The sequence below is a fragment of the Ambystoma mexicanum genome, chromosome 3p, assembly GCF_040938575.1.
Source record: "Ambystoma mexicanum isolate Mex_15411 chromosome 3p, UKY_AmexF1_1, whole genome shotgun sequence".
In the NCBI taxonomy this organism is placed as follows: Eukaryota; Metazoa; Chordata; class Amphibia; order Caudata; family Ambystomatidae; genus Ambystoma; species Ambystoma mexicanum.
In genome coordinates, this window is record NC_090925.1 from 703,801,087 (window position 1) to 703,820,945 (window position 19,859).

The 19,859-nt window shown below is 49.8% G+C and overlaps 1 protein-coding gene across 3 annotated transcripts in view; it reads right to left on the reverse strand.

Moving 5' to 3' along the window:
• GRK6 (G protein-coupled receptor kinase 6) overlaps nt 1-19,859 on the reverse strand; it is a 729,447-nt gene that overhangs the window by 336,909 nt on the left and 372,679 nt on the right. For all 3 annotated transcript variants that reach the window (XM_069651525.1, XM_069651526.1, XM_069651527.1), the window contains exon 10: nt 2,525-2,562. In XM_069651525.1, coding sequence (XP_069507626.1) covers nt 2,525-2,562 — 38 coding nt within the window. The remainder of the gene's footprint in view (nt 1-2,524; nt 2,563-19,859) is intronic.

Below are 19,859 nucleotides of genomic sequence, written 5' to 3' on the forward strand. Positions count from 1 at the left end.
CAGGACAGCTTAACAAAGAGTCCAAGATCTTGTCAGCTACAGCATCCAAAATAATTCCATGGTAGAAAAAGAAAGTTCTCTGGAAAAGGATTCAAGGACACCAAGAGTGGCAAAACAATTGACATTGTCAGACAGCTAGTATATGTTAGTGCCAGGTGTAGTCACCACTTCCCTTTTGCCCATTGCCAATATATGACTTTGATAAAGTACTGCAGAGGCGTATTCTTGCAGGGCATGTGCCTTGGGGAGAACCTCTGCTCTGGTGCAGGAGTGGCACACAAGTAACACTACTTTTCAAACCTGAGTTTCCGATTCAACAGCCCAGGATAAGCCCCACAATAATGCCCTTTGATCATTTATGGTTGTGGCAAGGGAGTGAGGGAAGGATTCAACAGGAGATTAGGTTTGGTTTCAGTAATCCAGTAAAGCAGATGCCAGAATCCACACTTCCTGCCGACTATCCTTCCAATTGCCAGAAAAAGGGGTTCATGGAACTGGTTTAAAGAGTCGCTCCTTGATGTTGATTGTGCAGCAACCTAATTTAAGGACAGTCTTTCAGACTCACTGATTATCTTCCTCATTGTCGTTTACAGCCTCATGAAGAGGCTTCTGCATGCTTGGCATTGGTTTAGACTGGGCAGGGAGTCTTAGATTGGATCCACATACAGGTGAGAGTGATGTTATGACTGTGGCTAAGATGGTCAATCATGATTGGGTAGCTACTCAGTGAGAATGTTGCAGTTCTCCCAATATGTTGGCTGTGTTCCCACCTCCCAACCTGTATCCCAATTTTCAATAGATCAGGAAGGAAACTGAAGCCATTTCAGGAGGTTGACCACCTGATTTTATCATCCAAAGCATGCAAATGCAAAGCCACAGGGAGAAGGCAGGCCGCTGCAGCAACAGGTTCTGCCAAAGCAAACTCACACAGCAAAAGCTATACCTTCCATCGACTACAGGAGACCCTGTGCTCACCTGCCTCTTAAACTGGTAGGCACGATCAGTTCACAGTTCTGCACCCCGTTGGATGCACTCAAGCTTATAAAAGTCATGGGTCCGTAACTGGCCTGCATCATCCCAAGTGTGGTCTCCCTGTGCAGCGAACAATGCTGTGCAACATCCTGCATGCCTTTTTGAAGACTCCAAGCACTGCTGTGCTCCACCACACCAGGAAAAGGGGTTTTGTTGAAGCTCGATTACAAAGATTGCTTCTCTACTACTACATTTTCAAGGTCTATCTTCATTGTGGAAACAAAGGTCCTTCATCCAGCCTGGTGGGTATCCTGAGCTGTGAGTTTGAGATCCCAGAGCGGAAACGCCAGCTGAAAGGACCTTGCTGTCAAACTAAAAGCCACCTCCACATCTGTGACGCCCCACCCTCGCAAAGCTGCAACAAACAGTGGGAGCAGTCGCCCAATGGCCTCGAAGTACCCAGGGAACTGGCTGTCTTGTTCAGGGTTTAAGGAGCCAGGCTGCATACCCTTGCTACTGTCCTCCTTTCCCATTAGATCAAATGGGTGGGGTGAATTGCTTGTGTAGCATATTACTTTTCCTTTGGAATCAGGGCTTAGGAATCCCGTTGGGGTGGAGGGTTAGGGGGGGCTTTCCCTTAGCCACTTGGGATTGGTAGGTGCCTTCCCAAATAGGAAACCTCCCAAGTACTGTGGTATTAATTGTATCTATTACCGCAATAAGTTATTGCGTCAAGCTTAACTGAATCCATTGGAAGAAGTTTCGAAACTCTTATAAACTCGCCAAGTATCCAAAATTCAATACTTACTTGAAACATTTGATCAACAATTGTTTGTACGATTATAAAATGAGCTTAAACAATCAAGGCCTAAATGTTTGCATGCCTTTTAATTTTATAAGAGTGTGCTCTCTTTCCCCAGACCTTAGGTTCCAGACATTCATTATGCAATACATGGCTTCATATGCTAAAGTGTGGGAGATATCCCAATTTGACAATCTCTGGGTGTACATCTCATTCTACTGACCTTGTTGTATCCCTCGCTTATTACACCTCTGTTTAATATAAACTTATATTTTGTATACTTAGCAATGTTGTCAATGTATTGGGTGACAATTACCCGTGCAGGTTATCTACACATTACACCTGCCCCCTGATATTACTCAAAGCCTTGCTGCAAAGTCAGAGTGATCGTTGGGTTAGACTTTGTGTAAATCCCACAGATCCACTCAGGTTGGCTTCCCAGAACCCTATACCAGTGGAGGTTCTGAAAACCCTAACAGCCAGTCTTGGTTACTGACCTAGACTCTGGTATCTATCTTAAAGAGGCAACACCCTGCCCTGAATGGTTAATAAACAGTATTATGAACAGAGGTTTCAGAAGGGTGAATGAAACTTGTACCCACAAAAAGGACAACCTGTAGCCAACCGGCCACCCTATAAAGGAGGCCAATATTTGCCTCAAAACATGCCTGCAGACATACAAACACATACACTCATATGGCCCCACATATGCAATTTGAAAATCAGCCACAAAAAGAAATACATACTAACCGTGGTCATCAAGCAAGATGTTTTCAGGCTTCAAGTCTCTGCAAACAAAGACAGAAAACTTACTGTCAACAGAGGAGAGAGAAGACAATACATGAACAGTATATGCTCGGTTCTAGTACAGAGACATTACATTAGCCAAGAATGCATGAGATCTGAACCTGGAGGCGATTGCATTTTCCTCTAATTTACTATCCGCCTGGGTGAGTAATAAAAACCACTGTCTATGACAAACTATTGAGTATACGGAAGTGAAGACGTCTAAATATGAACAGTCATAAATCAACAATCGGTAATGCTTTTGTATTTATAGAACAATTGGTGAATGAAGCAACAGAGCAGGAGAAAGGTACAGGTTGATGGTTCAGGCGTTGGTACTGGGATCAGTATTTGCTGCAGCTAAAATGGCATGCCAGGGAATGTGGGCAAGATAGTTCATACCACTGACGCTCTACAGAAAAAATGAAAGTGGGGGCAATGCTAATTTCACATTTTGCACCACAGCAACTCCTGTATTCCTAGTGCTTCAGCCTGTTCAGTCATAGGTATTGGATGTCCTCCGGTTGGGCAGTACTTGAGCAATTCAAGAGACCAACAGAAAGACCACAGAGAAAGCAGAACTGGCAATTTCACCTACTCCAAGGATTCACCCTGATCCTCCCTCTTCTAACTCCCATCATTCCATTTCTCTGTTCTCCATTTGCAAATGAAACTAGATCTTAGCCATGACCAAGTCTGTTAGTGAAGCAAAGGTCATAACTGAAAGGACTAACAATGGAAGCAATCCAGCAGGGAGTAAATTATTACCAGCACCTTCAAGACCTGGGAATGAGAAGATCCCCAAACATTAAGTAAATAGGAAAATGCAAAGGGACTCAACATAGTCAAACATCCACCTCATTGCTTCTGCAGATTGACCAACTGCCCTAGAAGAAGCACTCAAAACAATGCTTAATACCACCACCAGGAATACACACACTTGAGACCAGAGGGAAGTACTCCGGGTAATGGGTTGGAAGGGTACCGGGACACTGGAAGCACTACTGTAAGGAAATGCAGATCTACCGGAAGTTATCAAGAGGCATAGGACTATTTAACCGTAAAAAAATGGTCGCAATGACCAACAGTTCTAAAAATGCTACCACCAAAAGTTCGAACACCAAAAGTTCGAACCTTTGGTGGTTGCATTGAAAAAGAAAACACAGGGGCTGCGGGGGTGTCCCCCCCCCGCATCGCCCTGCTCACTATACTTTATGGTCACCCTGCTCACTATACTTTATAAAGTACTTCCGTTTAAAAAAAAAAAAAAAAAAAAACAGAAAAGAAAAGGACCCTGCAGCTTCGGTTCCCGATCATGGAAGTGAAAGGGAACTGGCACTACAGGAACCCAGCATGAAGATGAAGGTAAGTGGGGTTTGTTTATGTAGGGGGTTGGGTGCGGGTGTTATGGGTGTGTTGTGTGCGAGTATGTATGTGTGTTTGCATGAGAAAGGTGCAAACCTTTGGTAGTTTGCACCTTTCTGGTGCAAACGTTTTGCCTGCGGTAGTTTCAGCCGCGGGCAAATCACTTGGATTCCAACAAGATGGGTTTTCAGAGTAGGTGGAACACACAGGGGATCAGGAAAGTTCACCATGTCATAGCCCAAGACCAACTGTCCTCATTTGAACTATTGGAAACTTATGGCCCATCAGACGGAGATCGATCTACTTATTTATGATTACAGCATGCCAGGACACAAGAAAATAGAGGTAGCTGGGATGTCTGTGAGCGCTCTCCTGTAGAGGCTAACCCGTTGGAAGGGGAAATTATGGGGAAAGCAATCACTCTGTTATACCAGACAAGGAACAAGTTACTTACCTTTAACTATTGTTCTCCAGCATGGGTCTGGCATGGATTCACATGCTCATGAATATTCCCCGTCAGGCTGGGAATCCTCGGTAAAAGCAAAAACAGTTTCCCTTACAAACTCCATTTCTCCTCTAAACCAATCACTGTCCTCTGGGTCATACTGCCCCCAGCCAATCACAGTCCTCTCCCCAAGTCCCTCCCCTCTGGCAACCATCCTCATATTTGGTAAGCATGTAAAGTGGCAGTATGACCAAAAAGAGCTGCAGAGGGGAAGGAGGGAGGGAGGGTTTGCGTGTGAATCCATGCCAGACCCATGCTGGAGAACAATAGTTGCAGGTAAGAAAACATTTTCCTTCTCCAGCATGGGGTCTGGCATGGATTCACATGCTCATGAATAAAGAATACACAGCAGTACAACATTACACAACCACTGGAGGTGTCAAAGCTCAACAAAAGCAGATCACTGTTACCTCTGAAACAGACTCGCCTCAAGCGAACAGGTTGCATAACACTGCTTGGCTGACTCTGGACTCCTCCCTGTAATCCCAGTCGACACAGTAGAACTTCATGAAGGTGTGCATGGACTGCAATGTAGCAGCTTTGCCGATGTCCAGCAGGGGTACACCAGCCAGGAACGCAGTCGTTGCAGTGATCGCTCTGGTGGAGTGGGCTCTCAGATGGCCAGGCAGTGGTTGGTTCGCCAACCGATGACAGTGCATAATGCATTTGGAGAGCTGCCTTTTGAGATAGAAGCCTTGGACAAGGCCTTCCCATGGTTCACAGGACCAAAGTTCACGAACAGCTGTGAAGTATTTCGAAAACTTTGTGCGTGCCATGTACAACTTAAGGGCACGAGCAACATCCAACGAGTGCAAGGCTCTTTCAGCCGGGGATGAAGGTTTTGGGGAGGTGGGGGGGGGGGGGGGGGGGGGTGGGGAATTCCGACAACCTTCGGCATGAAAGAGTGGTCCGCAGCACCACCCTTAATTCATGGAAAGTCAAGTATGCATGTTTGCAGGACAGGGCATGAATCTCACCCACCCTCCTGGCGGAGGCGATGGCCAGACGGAAAGCCATTTTCCACAAGAGGAACTTGAGAGGAGCCTGATGCATAGGCTCGAAGGAGCCACCCTCTCCCTCATGAGCCTCGTCCGAACCATGCTGAGTTCCCACTCTGGGGAAGGTGCCTCCACCTGTGGGAAAGATCGAAAAAGTAATTTGAGGAACTCCTTGACAAGCCAGTGAAATCAAAGTGAAGACCTTCCTGGAGACCTGGTGTAGAGGGAGATAGCTGCCAGATGCACCTTGATAGAGGCGTGCACCAGTCCCGCCTTGGCCAAGGACAACACGTATGGAAGAACCTGCGGGCTGTCACCCTCATAGAGGTGTTCTTCTGCGACCAATACCATGTAGCGAAACGCTTCCACTTGTGACCGTAGCACTTAGTTGATGATGCTCTGGCCTTGGCAAGGACCTCCCTGCAGTCGGCCAGCAACTCCTATCCTCCAAATTCTAGGGCTGCAGGAGCCAAGCCCTCAGGTTCAGAAATCCTGGGTCGTGATGCAGGATTGCGCCTCCTTCTCTGGTGAGCAAATCCACGACCACTGGCAGCTTGACGAGTGGCAATACTGACAGGCTGAGCAGGACCAGGTACCAAATCTGCCTCGGCCATGCCGGGGGAAGGAGTATCATCCTGCATCGGCACTGTTTGAGTTGACCGATGACTCGGAGCATGAAAGGCAACGGAGGGAACGCGTAAAGAAACAGGCCTCCCACAGGAAGGAGAACTTGTCCCCCATGCTCCTCGGCTGATGAAACCTGCTGGCAAATCTCTGGCATTTGGAGTTTGCTGCTGACGCAAACAGATCGATCTGGGGCCTGCCCCAATTGGTGAAGATGCAGTCCACCTGGCCCTGCTTAAGATCCCACTCGTGGCAGGAGCGCAACTCCCTGCTGAGGGAGTCAGCGATGGCGTTCTTGACTCTGGCCAGGTGAAAGGGGGTGAGGAACATCTCTTGTCCGACGGCCCACTGCCACAAGCTCTACGCCTCTTTGGAGAGCGTTGGGGATGATGTGCCCCCCTGCTTCCTGATTTAGAACATCGTGGCGGTATGGTCTGTGACAATCCTCACCATCTTGCCCATCAGAGACTAAAGGAACAGGCTGAGGGCCCAGAACACTACCCGTAGCTCCAGGATGTCGATATGGAGATCCTTCTCCTGCGGCCTCTGGCATGCAGATATCCGGTGTCGCTCCCCAGCCTTCCAGGGAAGTGTCAGTCGTGACCGTTTCCTGGAATGTCGGGTTCTGAAACCCTGTGCTACGGGGCGATGTTGGAGTGGTCACCCCACCAACTCGTCATTCCAGAGTGTTCTTGTCTGCGAAGTTTCCGGACACCTGCACCCAGCGAGCGTGCAAGGACTCCTGAAGAGGTCGCAACAGTAACCTGCAGAGCCGGATGAGGTAGATGCAGGACGACATTATGCCGAGCAATGACTTGATGGTCTGCACTGTGGCCGTCTTCATCTGAAACAACTGCTGCACCTTCCCCCGAATGGCCACTACACTCTCCTCCGAGAGCACAGCTAGGCAGGACACTATCTACTCTGACCCCCAGGAACAGCACGTTCTGCGATGGTATCTAACAGGCCTTTGGATAATTGATGGAGAATCCCAGATACATCAGCAGCTTGACGGCCGCATTTGTGTGTCCAACGGCCAACTCCCTCGAGCGGGCCTGGATGAGCCAGTCATCGAAGTAGGGGTATATATGAATCCGCCGTAGATGCAGATGGGCAGCCACTGGTGCCAGACACTTCGTGAACACTCTGGGGGTGACTTCAAGCTGAAGGGTAGGTCCTTGAACTGGTAGTGCTGTCCCTGCTGCACTACGAAGCATAGAAACTTGCAGGGTTTCTTCTGAATGTGGAAGTAGGCATCCTCCAGGTACAAGAAGTCCCCTCTTTCCTGTTGGCCGAGCACGTGCTGCAATGCGACCATCCTGAATTTCTGAAACTTTACGTACTTGATGTTGAAGGTCTGAATGGGCCTCCAGGACCCCCTCTCCCCACCCTCATCATCTTTCTTATCAAGAAGTATCTTGAGTAGTCTCTGGAGCGCCCGAGTCGCTGGGGAACCAGCTCTCTCGCCCCTTTTTGCAGCATGGCCCTTACTTCCTCCAAGAGCTGAGGGATGTGCTACTCCCGACGGGACACCAGTGGGATCTGCGGACACCTGTGCTGAAATTCCAGGTTATGTCCTTGGGCGAGAGCGTGCAGCACTCATCTGTCGGTGGTGATCTTGTCCCACCTTGATTTGGCACCCTGACTTGCTGGCGATGACACCGTCCTCCTCCCCCAGATGCTTGGGAACAGCCTCTGTGGATTTCCTGTGTAATGGATCTGGATGCTGATGGTAAGAGGAGGAGAAACCTTTCGAAGACCTGCCTGACATTCCTCTGGAGGAACAAACGTAAGAGCAGTGCTGTTGGAGGCTGCCCAGGACACAGGCCACCTCCGTATCCGCATTGATGGCCTGCAGAGACTCGTTGACAACCTTCCCGAAAAGGTTCTCTTTCAAAAGGCATGTCCAATCCCTTCGTTTAGACCTTCTGATGGAAACTCATGGCCTTCATCCAGCCTTGGCGACAAAGGAAGACACTTTTCCGGCAACGTCCAGCGCCACTTTGATGGCGTCATCCAATGCCATCTCTCCCTCCTGGAAGAGGACGATCACCTCCATCCTCTCGTCGTCATGGAGGAACTCCAGAATTGCCCCCAGCTTGTACCACAGCTCCCTGTCGTACCTCGCTAGGATCGCCAGTGCGTTGGTTGCCTTGATGGTGGACGCCATGGTGTAGATCACCTTCCTCCCCCATGCCGTCCAACTTCTTAACCTCGCTGTCCGGAGGGACTGAAGATGAGGACGGGTTAGACAACTGCTTCCTCACGGTCGCCGAAACCACAGAATTTGGCGACGGTTGCGACCTCAGGCCCTTGGGAGCGGATTCCAGTACCCGGTACTTCTTCTCCAGCCTATCCCGCATGGCTGGATCCGTGCAAGGGTTCTCCAAGAGGGCTAGGCCCTCCTCCCACACATTGTCCAGGACGGGCACCGCCATGATGGTCTTACTCTTGGCCTTGCACCTCTGGTACAGGAAACCCTCCTTCCTGGTCTCCTTGGGCACGAGCTGGAACAGCTCCGAGGCTTTGGTGATCATAGAGTGAAACGATCTCACCTTGTCCGGTGGGGATGCTCTAGGCTGCGGGGAGCCGCTGCCCGCTCAGACGATATCGTTGTTGTCAGTTGTCATGGCCGTATCCATCCCTGAACCAGTATCTCGGTATGCCGGGGGAGATGGGACCCCGACGCCAGTGTGGAAGCTGAAATGGGGGCATCGGATGGTGCATTCTTTTCTTAGTCGGTGGTTGGTCGGGGACCCGGTGGACCTATGGAACAGGCGCTTGTGGCATCCGCTTCTGGTTCACCGACACCAAGGTGTGGAGGGTTGATGAGATGTCCAGAGAGACATCCCTCAGCGAACCTGGCGTGATTGAAACACTAGGTGCTGCGCCCTCATCGCCCTCTTCCACATCCTCATGGACAGTGTGTAGGGACTCCATAGCCTCTTTCTCCATGGATGAAATTTCCATGGCTTGGACCACAGCCTGGGACTGTTCCGGGGCCTCCTTGCCCCCTCCAATTCTTTTCCACGCTGATGGGCTGGAACCCAGGTTCTGAGGCGTTGTCCCCTTCTCCAGCGTGCCGGCAGACCTTGCCAAAGTCACCACGGCGGCTTCTCGCCTCTGAGGGAGGGATACTTTCAGCGCTGCTGGGGGCTACCTTCTCAGGGTCAGCCCCTTTAGCTTTCTAACGAGCAGCTGCCACCAGCTTGATCGTCGACAAAGACTTTCCCTGTGCCGCCTGGCCCTTCTTAGGCAGCTCGGCTCCTCTGTCATTGGCTTCTTGGGCTTCTCTCGCAGCTTAGCTGGGTTGGACGACTTTCTCTTTGAGGAGCTCGATTGCCAGCTGGCAAATGGAGGCGGAGGGTGATGTTGATCGCGCCCTGTATGCTGTGGGACCTGCTTCCATGGCAACCTGCTTCCACTGTGACCGCATGGACCCGGACTGGTGGTGCTTGGGCTCATATTGGGCTCCCACGGATGGGGCACCCTCACAGGATTTCAAAAACCGCTCCTGGGATCGGGGCAGAGGCCTTGGCGTTCAGCCACGCCGCCAGTTTACTGTGCCTGTCCTTTGTCGTGTTCTTGGAGAATCAGTGCATCTCGCAACCCAGTTCCTTGTGTTCCGGATGCATGCAATAGAGGCATTGTAGGTGCTCAGACACATTTCGGAGCCTGCACTTGGTGCAGGGCTTGAAGAGGGATCTTCCTTCTTTCATCTCCTCCGTCATGGTCGCGAGGTGCGAAGTAGGCCCAATGGCCTTCTGGAAACTTTGACAATCTTTGCCCTTGAAGGGCGCGGAACTTCGAACCCTGCAATCGGCAGATGGAGGTAAGAGCACACAGGCTCTTTCGGAACAAAAATAGAACCTTTTGTCTGTGAAAAAACAAAAAAGCATAGAGTAGCTTGCAGACCAAACTCGAGGACTCCCAACACTGAAGCGTGCGTTAAAAAAAAATGAAGATGGCTGCCAGAGGAGGGGCTTAAGGGGAGGACTGTCATTGGCTGGGGGCAGTATGACCCAGAGGACAGTGATTGGTTTATGGGAGAAAGTTTTGAAAGTGAAACTTTTTACCGAGGATTCCGAGCCCGACGGGGAATATTCAAGAGCATGTGAATCCATGCCAGACCCCATGCTTGAGAACGACCCCACCTCATACAGTGGAGAGACGCTCTAGGCTGCGGAGACCCTGCGCCCATTGCAACAATATCCTTGCTGTAGTGGCTGTATCCGTGTCTGAGTCTGCCAAGGGAGAGGGGGCACGATGCAGATGTGGAGGCTGAAATGGGGGCGTCGGGTGATGCTTCTTCTCTGGCGGCTCGAGGGCCTGGGGGACCATTGGAACCGGGCCCTGTCGCATCCTCTTCTGGATCTCTGACACCAAGGTGTGGAGGCTGGACAGGATGTCCAGAGACACATCCCATGGCTGAGCTGTTGTGATCGGAACGCTAGGCCCCGCACCGTCGACAAGGCCTCCATGGCTTGGGCCACGGCCCGGGAGGGCCTTTTTTCCCACCCTGAGGGGCTGGAACCAGGTTCTGAGACGGTGTTCCCTTTTCCGGCGTACCAGCAGACTTTGCCAAAGTTACTACGGCGGTTTCGTGCATCAGGGGCAGGGATACCTTCTGCACTGGAGGGGCTACCTTCACAGGGTTAGCACCCTGAGCCGTCGTGAGAGCAGCCGCCAGCAACTCGATCGTTGACGAAGTCTTATCCAGTGCTGCTTGGGCCTTCTTGGGCAGTTCGGCCTTCTCCTCCGTCCCCTGCTTCTCAGGCTTCTCCCACAGTTTTGCCGGGTTGGATGATTTCCTTTTCAAGGAGGACCTTGATTGCCGGCTGGCAATGGAGGCGAAGGGAGATGTCGATCGTGCCCTGTTCACCTTGGGACCGGCTTCCGCTGCGAACCCGGTGGACTCGGACTACGGATGAGGCGCCCTCACAGGACTTTGAAGCCCGCTCCTCGGACCAGCCATTCCTGGGTGAGGCATGACCCTGCTTGGAGCAAGGGGCAGAAACCTTGGCATTCAGCCACGTAGCCAGTCTACTGTGACTATCCGTCGTCTCTTGGAGAAACCGAGGCATATCTTGCGCTCCCCTTCCATGTGGTCTGGATGCAGGCATTAGAGGCATTGTAGGTGCTCGTCTTCAACAAACATTCCGTAGCCCGCAGTTGGTGCAGAACTTGAAGAGGGATCTTCCCTCCTTCTCCGTCATGGTCGGAGGGCAAGAAGTAGGCCTGACGGCCTTCTGAAATCTTTGACGATCTTTGCCTTGGAATTTCACTGGGGGCGCTGAAATTCACTGATAACGGATCCCTGCTGTCGACAGATGGAGAAAAGAGTACACAGGCTCTTTCGGAACAAAAATGTAACCTTTTTCCGTTAGAAACATGAAAAAACTTAGAAGAAGCTTGCAGAGCAAACTCAAGGAGTCCCAAAACTGAAGCGTGCGAAAAAATATGAAGATGGCTGCCAGAGGAGGGGCTTAGGGGGGGGACTGCCAATGGAGGGGGTAGTATGTGTCATGATCTCTGATTCCAAAAGGTCAGGGTTTTCCCAACTCCCTTGGAAGCAGATCCATAACCCAGGTTCCGAGTGCCAACCAGTCCCAATTGGGACCTTTTGGACCCAGTCCTGGCGCCAGTGGCACCAGGCTCATAAATATGCCCAGTCCCAGCGCTGGAAGCGCCGGGCTCATAATGCTTGGGTGGACTTACCTGCAGCAGACCATGCTGCTTACTTGCCTGCCAGTTGAGCCTCTGATCCTCTTCTGTTTGGAACTACTTTTCCTGTTGGGTGGGGCAGGAGCTACTCCCTAGGTTCAGAACACTGGAACTCTTCTGGAAAGCAGGTACTCTTTTCTTACCTAGGCGTGGCTGTGGAAGGAGACACTAAGCACTACAGGAGGCTATTTAAACCACACCCGATGGATGAATCTTGCTTTGCGTTATTCTGCATCCTCTGCAGCAGAACGCTCATCGTGTCTTCTGCATCTGATCCTGGGCCTAAGGAAAAAGTCTTACCATCCTGAATCCAGTCTTCAGCAACACCTATAAAGACAAGAAAGAACAGGTTAGCATTACGGTCTTCAGTGACAGCGCTTCACTTCCCTGGTCCATCGGCTGTCACCAACGCCTCGCACTGCATTCCGGCATCTGAAAGACAAAAGCTTACCAACTCTTCGCACGCTCCGGAGGCCTTCGGCGCTGCATCCCGCATCTGAAAGACAAAACAAGGTGCGTTTAAAGACATTGGGGAACTTTAATACTCACGTGCCATTACTCCTTTCCACATCTAACCCAGTGGGTATTCCGGCACCCTGCAGCCGCTCCGAACTTGTACCTGCAAAATAAAAAGACAGTTAGAGCGCATCGTGAAGCAGGCAAGCGCTTACTTACGTGCTTCCAGGCGCTTCTATTCATCACACGGGCTCCATCTTCAACTCACTTCAGCTCGTCATCCGCCATCGCCGGAACCCTGCAAAACAAGAGACATCATTACTAAAGACTTTTAAAGACATTAGAATTACTCGAAACTTACCGTTCGTGCAGTAAACGACGGACAGCAGTCCTCTGAAGTCAAGAGGCCTGCTCCCCTTATCCAGTGAAGAAACTGGTTACAGCACCCTGCCCCGAGGCAGATGGAGAGCACGGCGTTCACTTACCTAAGGTGAGAGCGTTAACCTTTGGGGTTCTACAGGAGAAGAGAAAGGGAAGAAGAGAGAGACATTCAATAGCCCAGTTCATTAATCCCATATTTTCTATCTGCAGACATCTTACCCTTCGAGTCAGACATACAGTGCACAGAGGTCCAGCCCAAAGAGCCAGCCGTGTGTTACACATCACCTTTGAAGATACGGTATACGCCCAGTCAAGACCGGCGCCTCTACGGGAATCAGGTGAGCGTTACAGTACGCAAAGCCTACCGCAAAACTCCCGTCCAGGCGCTATGGAAACCTCGGATACCGACCAGCTAGCCCAGTTACTTGGGGAACTAAGGGCAGAAGTGCATGCAGCCCGTCAGGAAACGAACGCTCTAAGAAGGGAACTGATTATTTCCAAGGAGCGAACAGATGATCTCGCTAGACAATTGCTACAGTCACAAGCCGGACAGACCCCGTTACCCGCATCTGGGGGAAATCTTCCTTCTACATCCTCTATGAATCCAGTGCAGATCAACCTACCTGGGAATGTACCTCTGGCTCCGCCCGAACGATTTTCTGGTGACCCAAAGAGGTTTGCAGTATTTATCAATCAGTGCCGGTTGCATTTCTTATGCCGGCCAGCAGCCTTTCCAACTGATCAAGCTAAAGTAGCTTTCGTGCTTTCGTACCTTAGTGGCAATGCGGCAGACTGGTCGATCCCTCTAGTAAATCAAGATGATCCGGTCCTCCATGATTTCCAAGCTTTTCAGCTCAGTATGGAAAAACTGTTCGCAAGACATTCACAGGGGCAGGCCTTGGAAAATGAGCTTCTTTCGTTGCGACAAGGTAATCAAGACCTTTTGGCTTATATTGCGTCTTTCAACAAACTGATAGTGGAAACTCAATGGCCTGAGGACAAAAGGATTACGCTGTTTTATAGAGGTCTACGTGGAGAGCTCAAAGATGTGTTAGCCCAAGTAGTGAATCCCCCACAAGATTGTTCGGACTATATAGACTTAGTCGTTCAAATAGATCACAGACTGCAGAACAGGAAGGCCGATCGTTCCAAGTTTGATGCTCGAGTATTTTCCAAACCGCCAACTCCTTCCAAAGGAGTAGACTCCGGGGAACCCATGCAAATAGGGGGCCTGAAAGGTCCTCTAACACAAAAGGAGCGGGAAAGGAGAAAACAGTTGCAATTATGCCTCTATTGCGGAAACTCAGGGCACTTTCTTAGAGACTGTCCGGTGAAACCTGCCAAGAAGGCAGTAGGAGCTGCAGTTACCAAAGTTACAAACTCTGAGCAGGGAAACGACCTCGCCCGACAAGAATAGAGGTCCTCTTGCCGAGCGTGAAAACCAGTTCCGTGACCTCGCATTTCGTGATACCTATGGTCCTCATTAGCCCTGATAATCCGGATCGATTACATGCAATTGAAGCTTACGTCGACAGCGGTGCCATCGGCAATTATGTGGATCATGAAATGGTTTTGAGGATGAATCTAACTCTTTGTCCCAAGGCTGTAAAGGAAGTCATTACTACGGTGGATGGAACGGAGATAGCCTCCGGACCAGTAACGCATACCACTCAAGAAGTGACGCTAGTAAGTCAAGATGGACACCATGAGAAGATCGTGTTCGATGTGATCAAGGCTCCTCAGTTTCAGATTATTCTAGGAATACCTTGGTTAGAGAATCACAATCCTCTGATCGATTGGCGAGCAAGAACGGTCCAGTTTCCAGAATGTGTCTCTACTTGTCACCCTCCACCTGGTGTTGCACTGGCAGCAATTTCTTCAGAGACTCCCCAGTTACCTCCCGAATACCTAGAATACCAAGATGTTTTCCGGAAGGTTCAGGCTAACTCTCTACCTCCTCATAGGTCTTATGACTGCCAGATCGACCTGATACCTGGATCTACTCCTCCTTGTAGTAGAATTTATGCCCTCACCGAGCCTGAGAACCTTCACCTTCGACAATACCTGGATCAATACCTGGCAAATGGGTTTATTCGTCCTTCCAAGTCCCCTGCTTCTTCAGCTTTGTTCTTCGTTCCAAAAAAGGAAGGAGACCTTAGAACTTGTATAGCTTATCGCTCCCTGAACCAGATCACCATCAAGAATAGATATCCATTACCTTTGATCCCTGAACTCCTGGACCAAGTCAGAAAAGCATGCATATATACAAAGCTGGATCTTAGGGGAGCCTACCACTTGGTACGAGTAAAAGAGGGCGATGAATGGAAGACGGCCTTCCGCACCAAATATGGGCTATTTGAATATCAGGTCATGCCCTTCGGACTTTGCAATGCCCCGGCCGCCTTTCAATATTTTATGAACGCTGTCCTCAGAGAGCTCATAGATGTGTGTGTTGTTGTTTACATTGACGACATCCTCGTTTATTCTTCATCGGAATCTGAACATCGGAAACACGTGAAAATGGTCCTCGAAAGATTGCGTCAACACAAACTTTTCGCTAAGTTGGAAAAATGTGTTTTCAACGTGACTGAAGTTGAATTCTTGGGATTCATATTATCACCTAGCGGAGTGCGTATGGATTCAAAGAAGGTCGATGCAGTTCTCAAATGGCCATCACCATCCTCCGTAAAAGGTGTGCAAAGCATGTTAGGCTTCGCTAACTTTTACCGCAGGTTTATCCCCGAATTTTCTCGAATAGTCCAGCCCATCACTGCCTTGTTAAAGAAAAACAAACGTTTTGAATGGTCTACCGAGGCGGAACAAGCTTTCCAGGATTTGAAGACTAAATTTATCTCTGCACCAATCTTAAAACACCCTCGCCCCGAACTCCCCTACATCGTGGAAACTGATGCTTCAGGCCTTGCCATGGGGGCAGTTCTATCACAAAAGGACCCGGTAACCAATCAGTTGCATCCCGTGGCATTTTGGTCCCGCAAATTCTCGCCTCCTGAAATCAATTACACGATTACTGACAAGGAACTTCTGGCTATCAAGTCTGCCTTTAAGGCTTGGCGGCATTATCTGCTGGGGGCCCGACACACCGTTACTGTGATTACGGATCACCGAAACCTGCAATATTTGAAAACCGCAAAAGCCCAATCCTCTAGACAACTCCGTTGGGCATTATTCTTTGCCGAGTTTGACTTCATAATTACCTATCGACCTGGTACAAAAAACGGTAAAGCTGATGCCCTTTCTCGGATGGGAGTGGAAGAACACTTGATCAACCCTAAACCTGTACCAATCATTCCCGAACAAAGAATTCTGGGTGTAATCGCCACACAATCCATAGAGGAAGTTAAGGATAAAGCCAGGCAACTTGTAACTCCAGCAGACATACAGAATTGGCATCTGCAGGGAAAGGACTTCGCAGTAAAGGACAACTTATTGTATTTCCAAGAACGATTATACCTGCCCAGCACAGATTTACAGAAAAAAGTAATCTCTTGTTATCACGATTCTTTAATGGAAGGACATCCCGGTATGGCCAAGACCTCAGAAAAGATCAAGCGCTACTTCTGGTGGCCGTCTTGGAAAAAAGATATCAGAGACTTTATAATGTCCTGTGGAGTATGCGCCCAAAACAAGAGTCAAAAAGAAAGACCAGCAGGTCTCTTACGCCCTATTGACATCCCACCTCGCCCTTGGCATACGCTTTCTATGGACTTTATCACCGATCTACCTCCATGCTCCGGATACAATACGATTCTAGTAATCGTGGACTTATTCTCCAAGATGGCGCATTTCATTCCGCTCAAAGGCTTGCCAACAGCAGCCACTCTGGCCCGAGAATTTCTCGAAAACATCGTCCGACTGCACGGTTTTCCTTCGGTTCTAATTTCGGAACGAGGTAGTCAATTTATTTCTCATTTTTGGCGAAGTTGCTTTCGGTCGGCTCAAATTGATGTGAGACTATCGACCAGTCACCACCCTCAGACCGACGAACAAACCGAGAGGACCAATCAAACTCTGGAACAGTATTTACGCTGCATGCTGCAACAAACTGAAAAAACTTGGAAAGACATCCTTTGGATAGCCGAATATGCCTACAATAACTCTGTCCATTCGGGAACTGGGAAAACCCCGTTTTTTCTTTTATACGGCAGTCACCCTCGAACCTCGGAGTTGGATCCCCTCCAAGATCTTGAAACACCAGCAGTAGACTACCTGCATTCTACAATCACCCAAGCCTTTAAGGAAGCGGTTTCTCACCTTCAAAGGGCTAAAGAACAATACAAGAAAGGAGCAGATCAACATCGGAAGGAAGCCCCTCAATATCAAGTAGGGGATCAAGTCTGGTTATCCACCAAATATCTACCTCTAAAAGGGCCACGCACATTCAACCCAAGATACCTTGGTCCCTATTCCATCACTACCATAGTAAACCCAGTAGCGGTCAAGTTGGACTTGCCCCCGCACATGAAGATACATCCGGTCTTCCACGTCTCTCTATTAAAACCCGTGCAACCTCAAACCCGACTAACTAAATCTCCAAAACCCATCCTAGTTGATGGAGAACTCGAGTTTGAAGTCAAAAGCATTCTGGACTCCAAGATCTCCAAATCTGAACTATTTTACCTAATTGACTGGAAAGGCTACGGCCCCCAAGAGAGATCCTGGGAACCTGCTGAATATGTCCACGCTCCTCGCCTAATCAAAAGATTTCACCGAACATTTCCTGACAAGCCAAAACCCCCGGAGAAGCCCGGTTTGGGAGGGGCCTTGAGGGGGGGTACTGTCATGATCTCTGCTTCCAAAAGGTCAGGGTTTTCCCAACTCCCTTGGAAGCAGATCCATAACCCAGGTTCCGAGTGCCAACCAGTCCCAATTGGGACCTTTTGGACCCAGTCCTGGCGCCAGTGGCACCAGGCTCATAAATATGCCCAGTCCCAGCGCTGGAAGCGCCGGGCTCATAATGCTTGGGTGGACTTACCTGCAGCAGACCATGCTGCTTACTTGCCTGCCAGTTGAGCCTCTGATCCTCTTCTGTTTGGAACTACTTTTCCTGTTGGGTGGGGCAGGAGCTACTCCCTAGGTTCAGAACACTGGAACTCTTCTGGAAAGCAGGAACTCTTTTCTTACCTAGGCGTGGCTGTGGAAGGAGACACCTAAGCACTACAGGAGGCTATTTAAACCACACCCGATGGATGAATCTTGCTTTGCGTTATTCTGCATCCTCTGCAGCAGAACGCTCATCGTGTCTTCTGCATCTGATCCTGGGCCTAAGGAAAAAGGCTTACCATTCTGAATCCAGTCTTCAGCAACACCTATAAAGACGAGAAAGAACAGGTTAGCATTACGGTCTTCAGTGACAGCGCTTCACTTCCCTGGTCCATCGGCTGTCACCAACGCCTCGCGCTGCATTCCGGCATCTGAAAGACAAAGGCTTACCTACTCTTCGTGCGCTCCGGAGGTCTTCGCACTGCATTCCGGCATCTGAAAGACAAAAGCTTACCAACTCTTCGCACGCTCCGGAGGCCTTCGGCGCTGCATCCCGCATCTGAAAGACAAAACAAGGTGCGTTTAAAGACATTGGGGAACTTTAATACTCACGTGCCATTACTCCTTTCCACATCTAACCCAGTGGGTATTCCGGCACCCTGCAGCCGCTCCGAACTTGTACCTGCAAAATAAAAAGACAGTTAGAGCGCATCGTGAAGCAGGCAACAAGCGCTTACTTACGTGCTTCCAGGCGCTTCTATTCATCACACGGGCTCCATCTTCAACTCACTTCAGCCCGTCATCCGCCATCGCCGGAACCCTGCAAAACAAGAAACATCATTACTAAAGACTTTAAAGACATTAGAATTACTCGAAACTTACCGTTCGTGCAGTAAACGACGGACAGCAGTCCTCTGAAGTCAAGAGGCCTGCTCCCCTTATCCAGTGAAGAAACTGGTTACAGCACCCTGCCCCGAGGCAGATGGAGAGCACGGCGTTCACTTACCTAAGGTGAGAGCGTTAACCTTTGGGGTTCTACAGGAGAAGAGAAAGGGAAGAAGAGAGAGACATTCAATAGCCCAGTTCATTAATCCCATATTTTCTATCTGCAGACATCTTACCCTTCGAGTCAGACATACAGTGCACAGAGGTCCAGCCCAAAGAGCCAGCCGTGTGTTACACATCACCTCTGAAGATACGGTATACGCCCAGTCAAGACCGGCGCCTCTACGGGAATCAGGTGAGCGTTACAGTATGACCCAGAGGACAGCGATTGGTTTAAAGGAGAAAAACTGTAAGTGAAAGTGAAACGTTTCTTTCTTTTACCGAGGATTGCCAGCCTGACAACTGGGAATATTCATAAGCATGTGAATCCATGCCAGATTTATATGGCCCTTGTTGCTGGTCTTCTTGATGTAAGCAACACCTCCATTAAGTCCGCTGGAGATCCCAATCTCTATATCATAACCTCTCGGAAACCAAAAGTGAAGGTTCAGGGCTCTGATCTCTTGGTGGAGAAGGCAATCTCTCTCCTGAGTGATAAGGAATGCTCTTTGAGGAAGCCGAATCAGAGGGCACATAGACATGTCCAGATGTTTCCGGATATCCCTTTCGCTTGGCCCAATCCGGCGCAATCAGGATCATGGATTTCCCGAACTTCCTCAACCAACTGATGACATGAGGAATAACGGTGACTGGTGGGAATGGGTAGAGGAGCGGAAATTCCCAGTCCACTATGAAGGCGTTCCCCAGAGATTCTGTGAGGAAATTCCCTGGAGCATAACGGGTCACATTTCCTGGTGATACTGGACACAAACAGATCCACTTGAGGGGTTTGCAAAAGGGCTAGGATCTCTAGAAGGACTTCCTGAGCCAACTCCCACTCATGAGAGATTGTGCTCTGCCTGCTCAGAGCATCCTCCAGCGTCTACTCTTCTCTGGCTAGGTGAATGGCTGACAAACTCCTTCTCCCAAAACCAGGGCTGCATCACCTCTCTGCAGTGTTAGTGACCCTACACCACCGCTCGTTGAGGTACTGCATGGTCACTGTATTGTCTGTCATTATCAGGACATTCTCCCCTCACACAGAGTGCAGAAAGGCCATCAGCGCAAGTCTGATTGCCCTCAGCTCTAAAGCGTTTATGTGTAGACTGGACTCTGATGGAGACCAACGACCGCTGATTGTCAGATCATTTGCATGAGCTCCCCAACCTGTGAGGCAGGTGTCTGCAATTACTGTAATCTC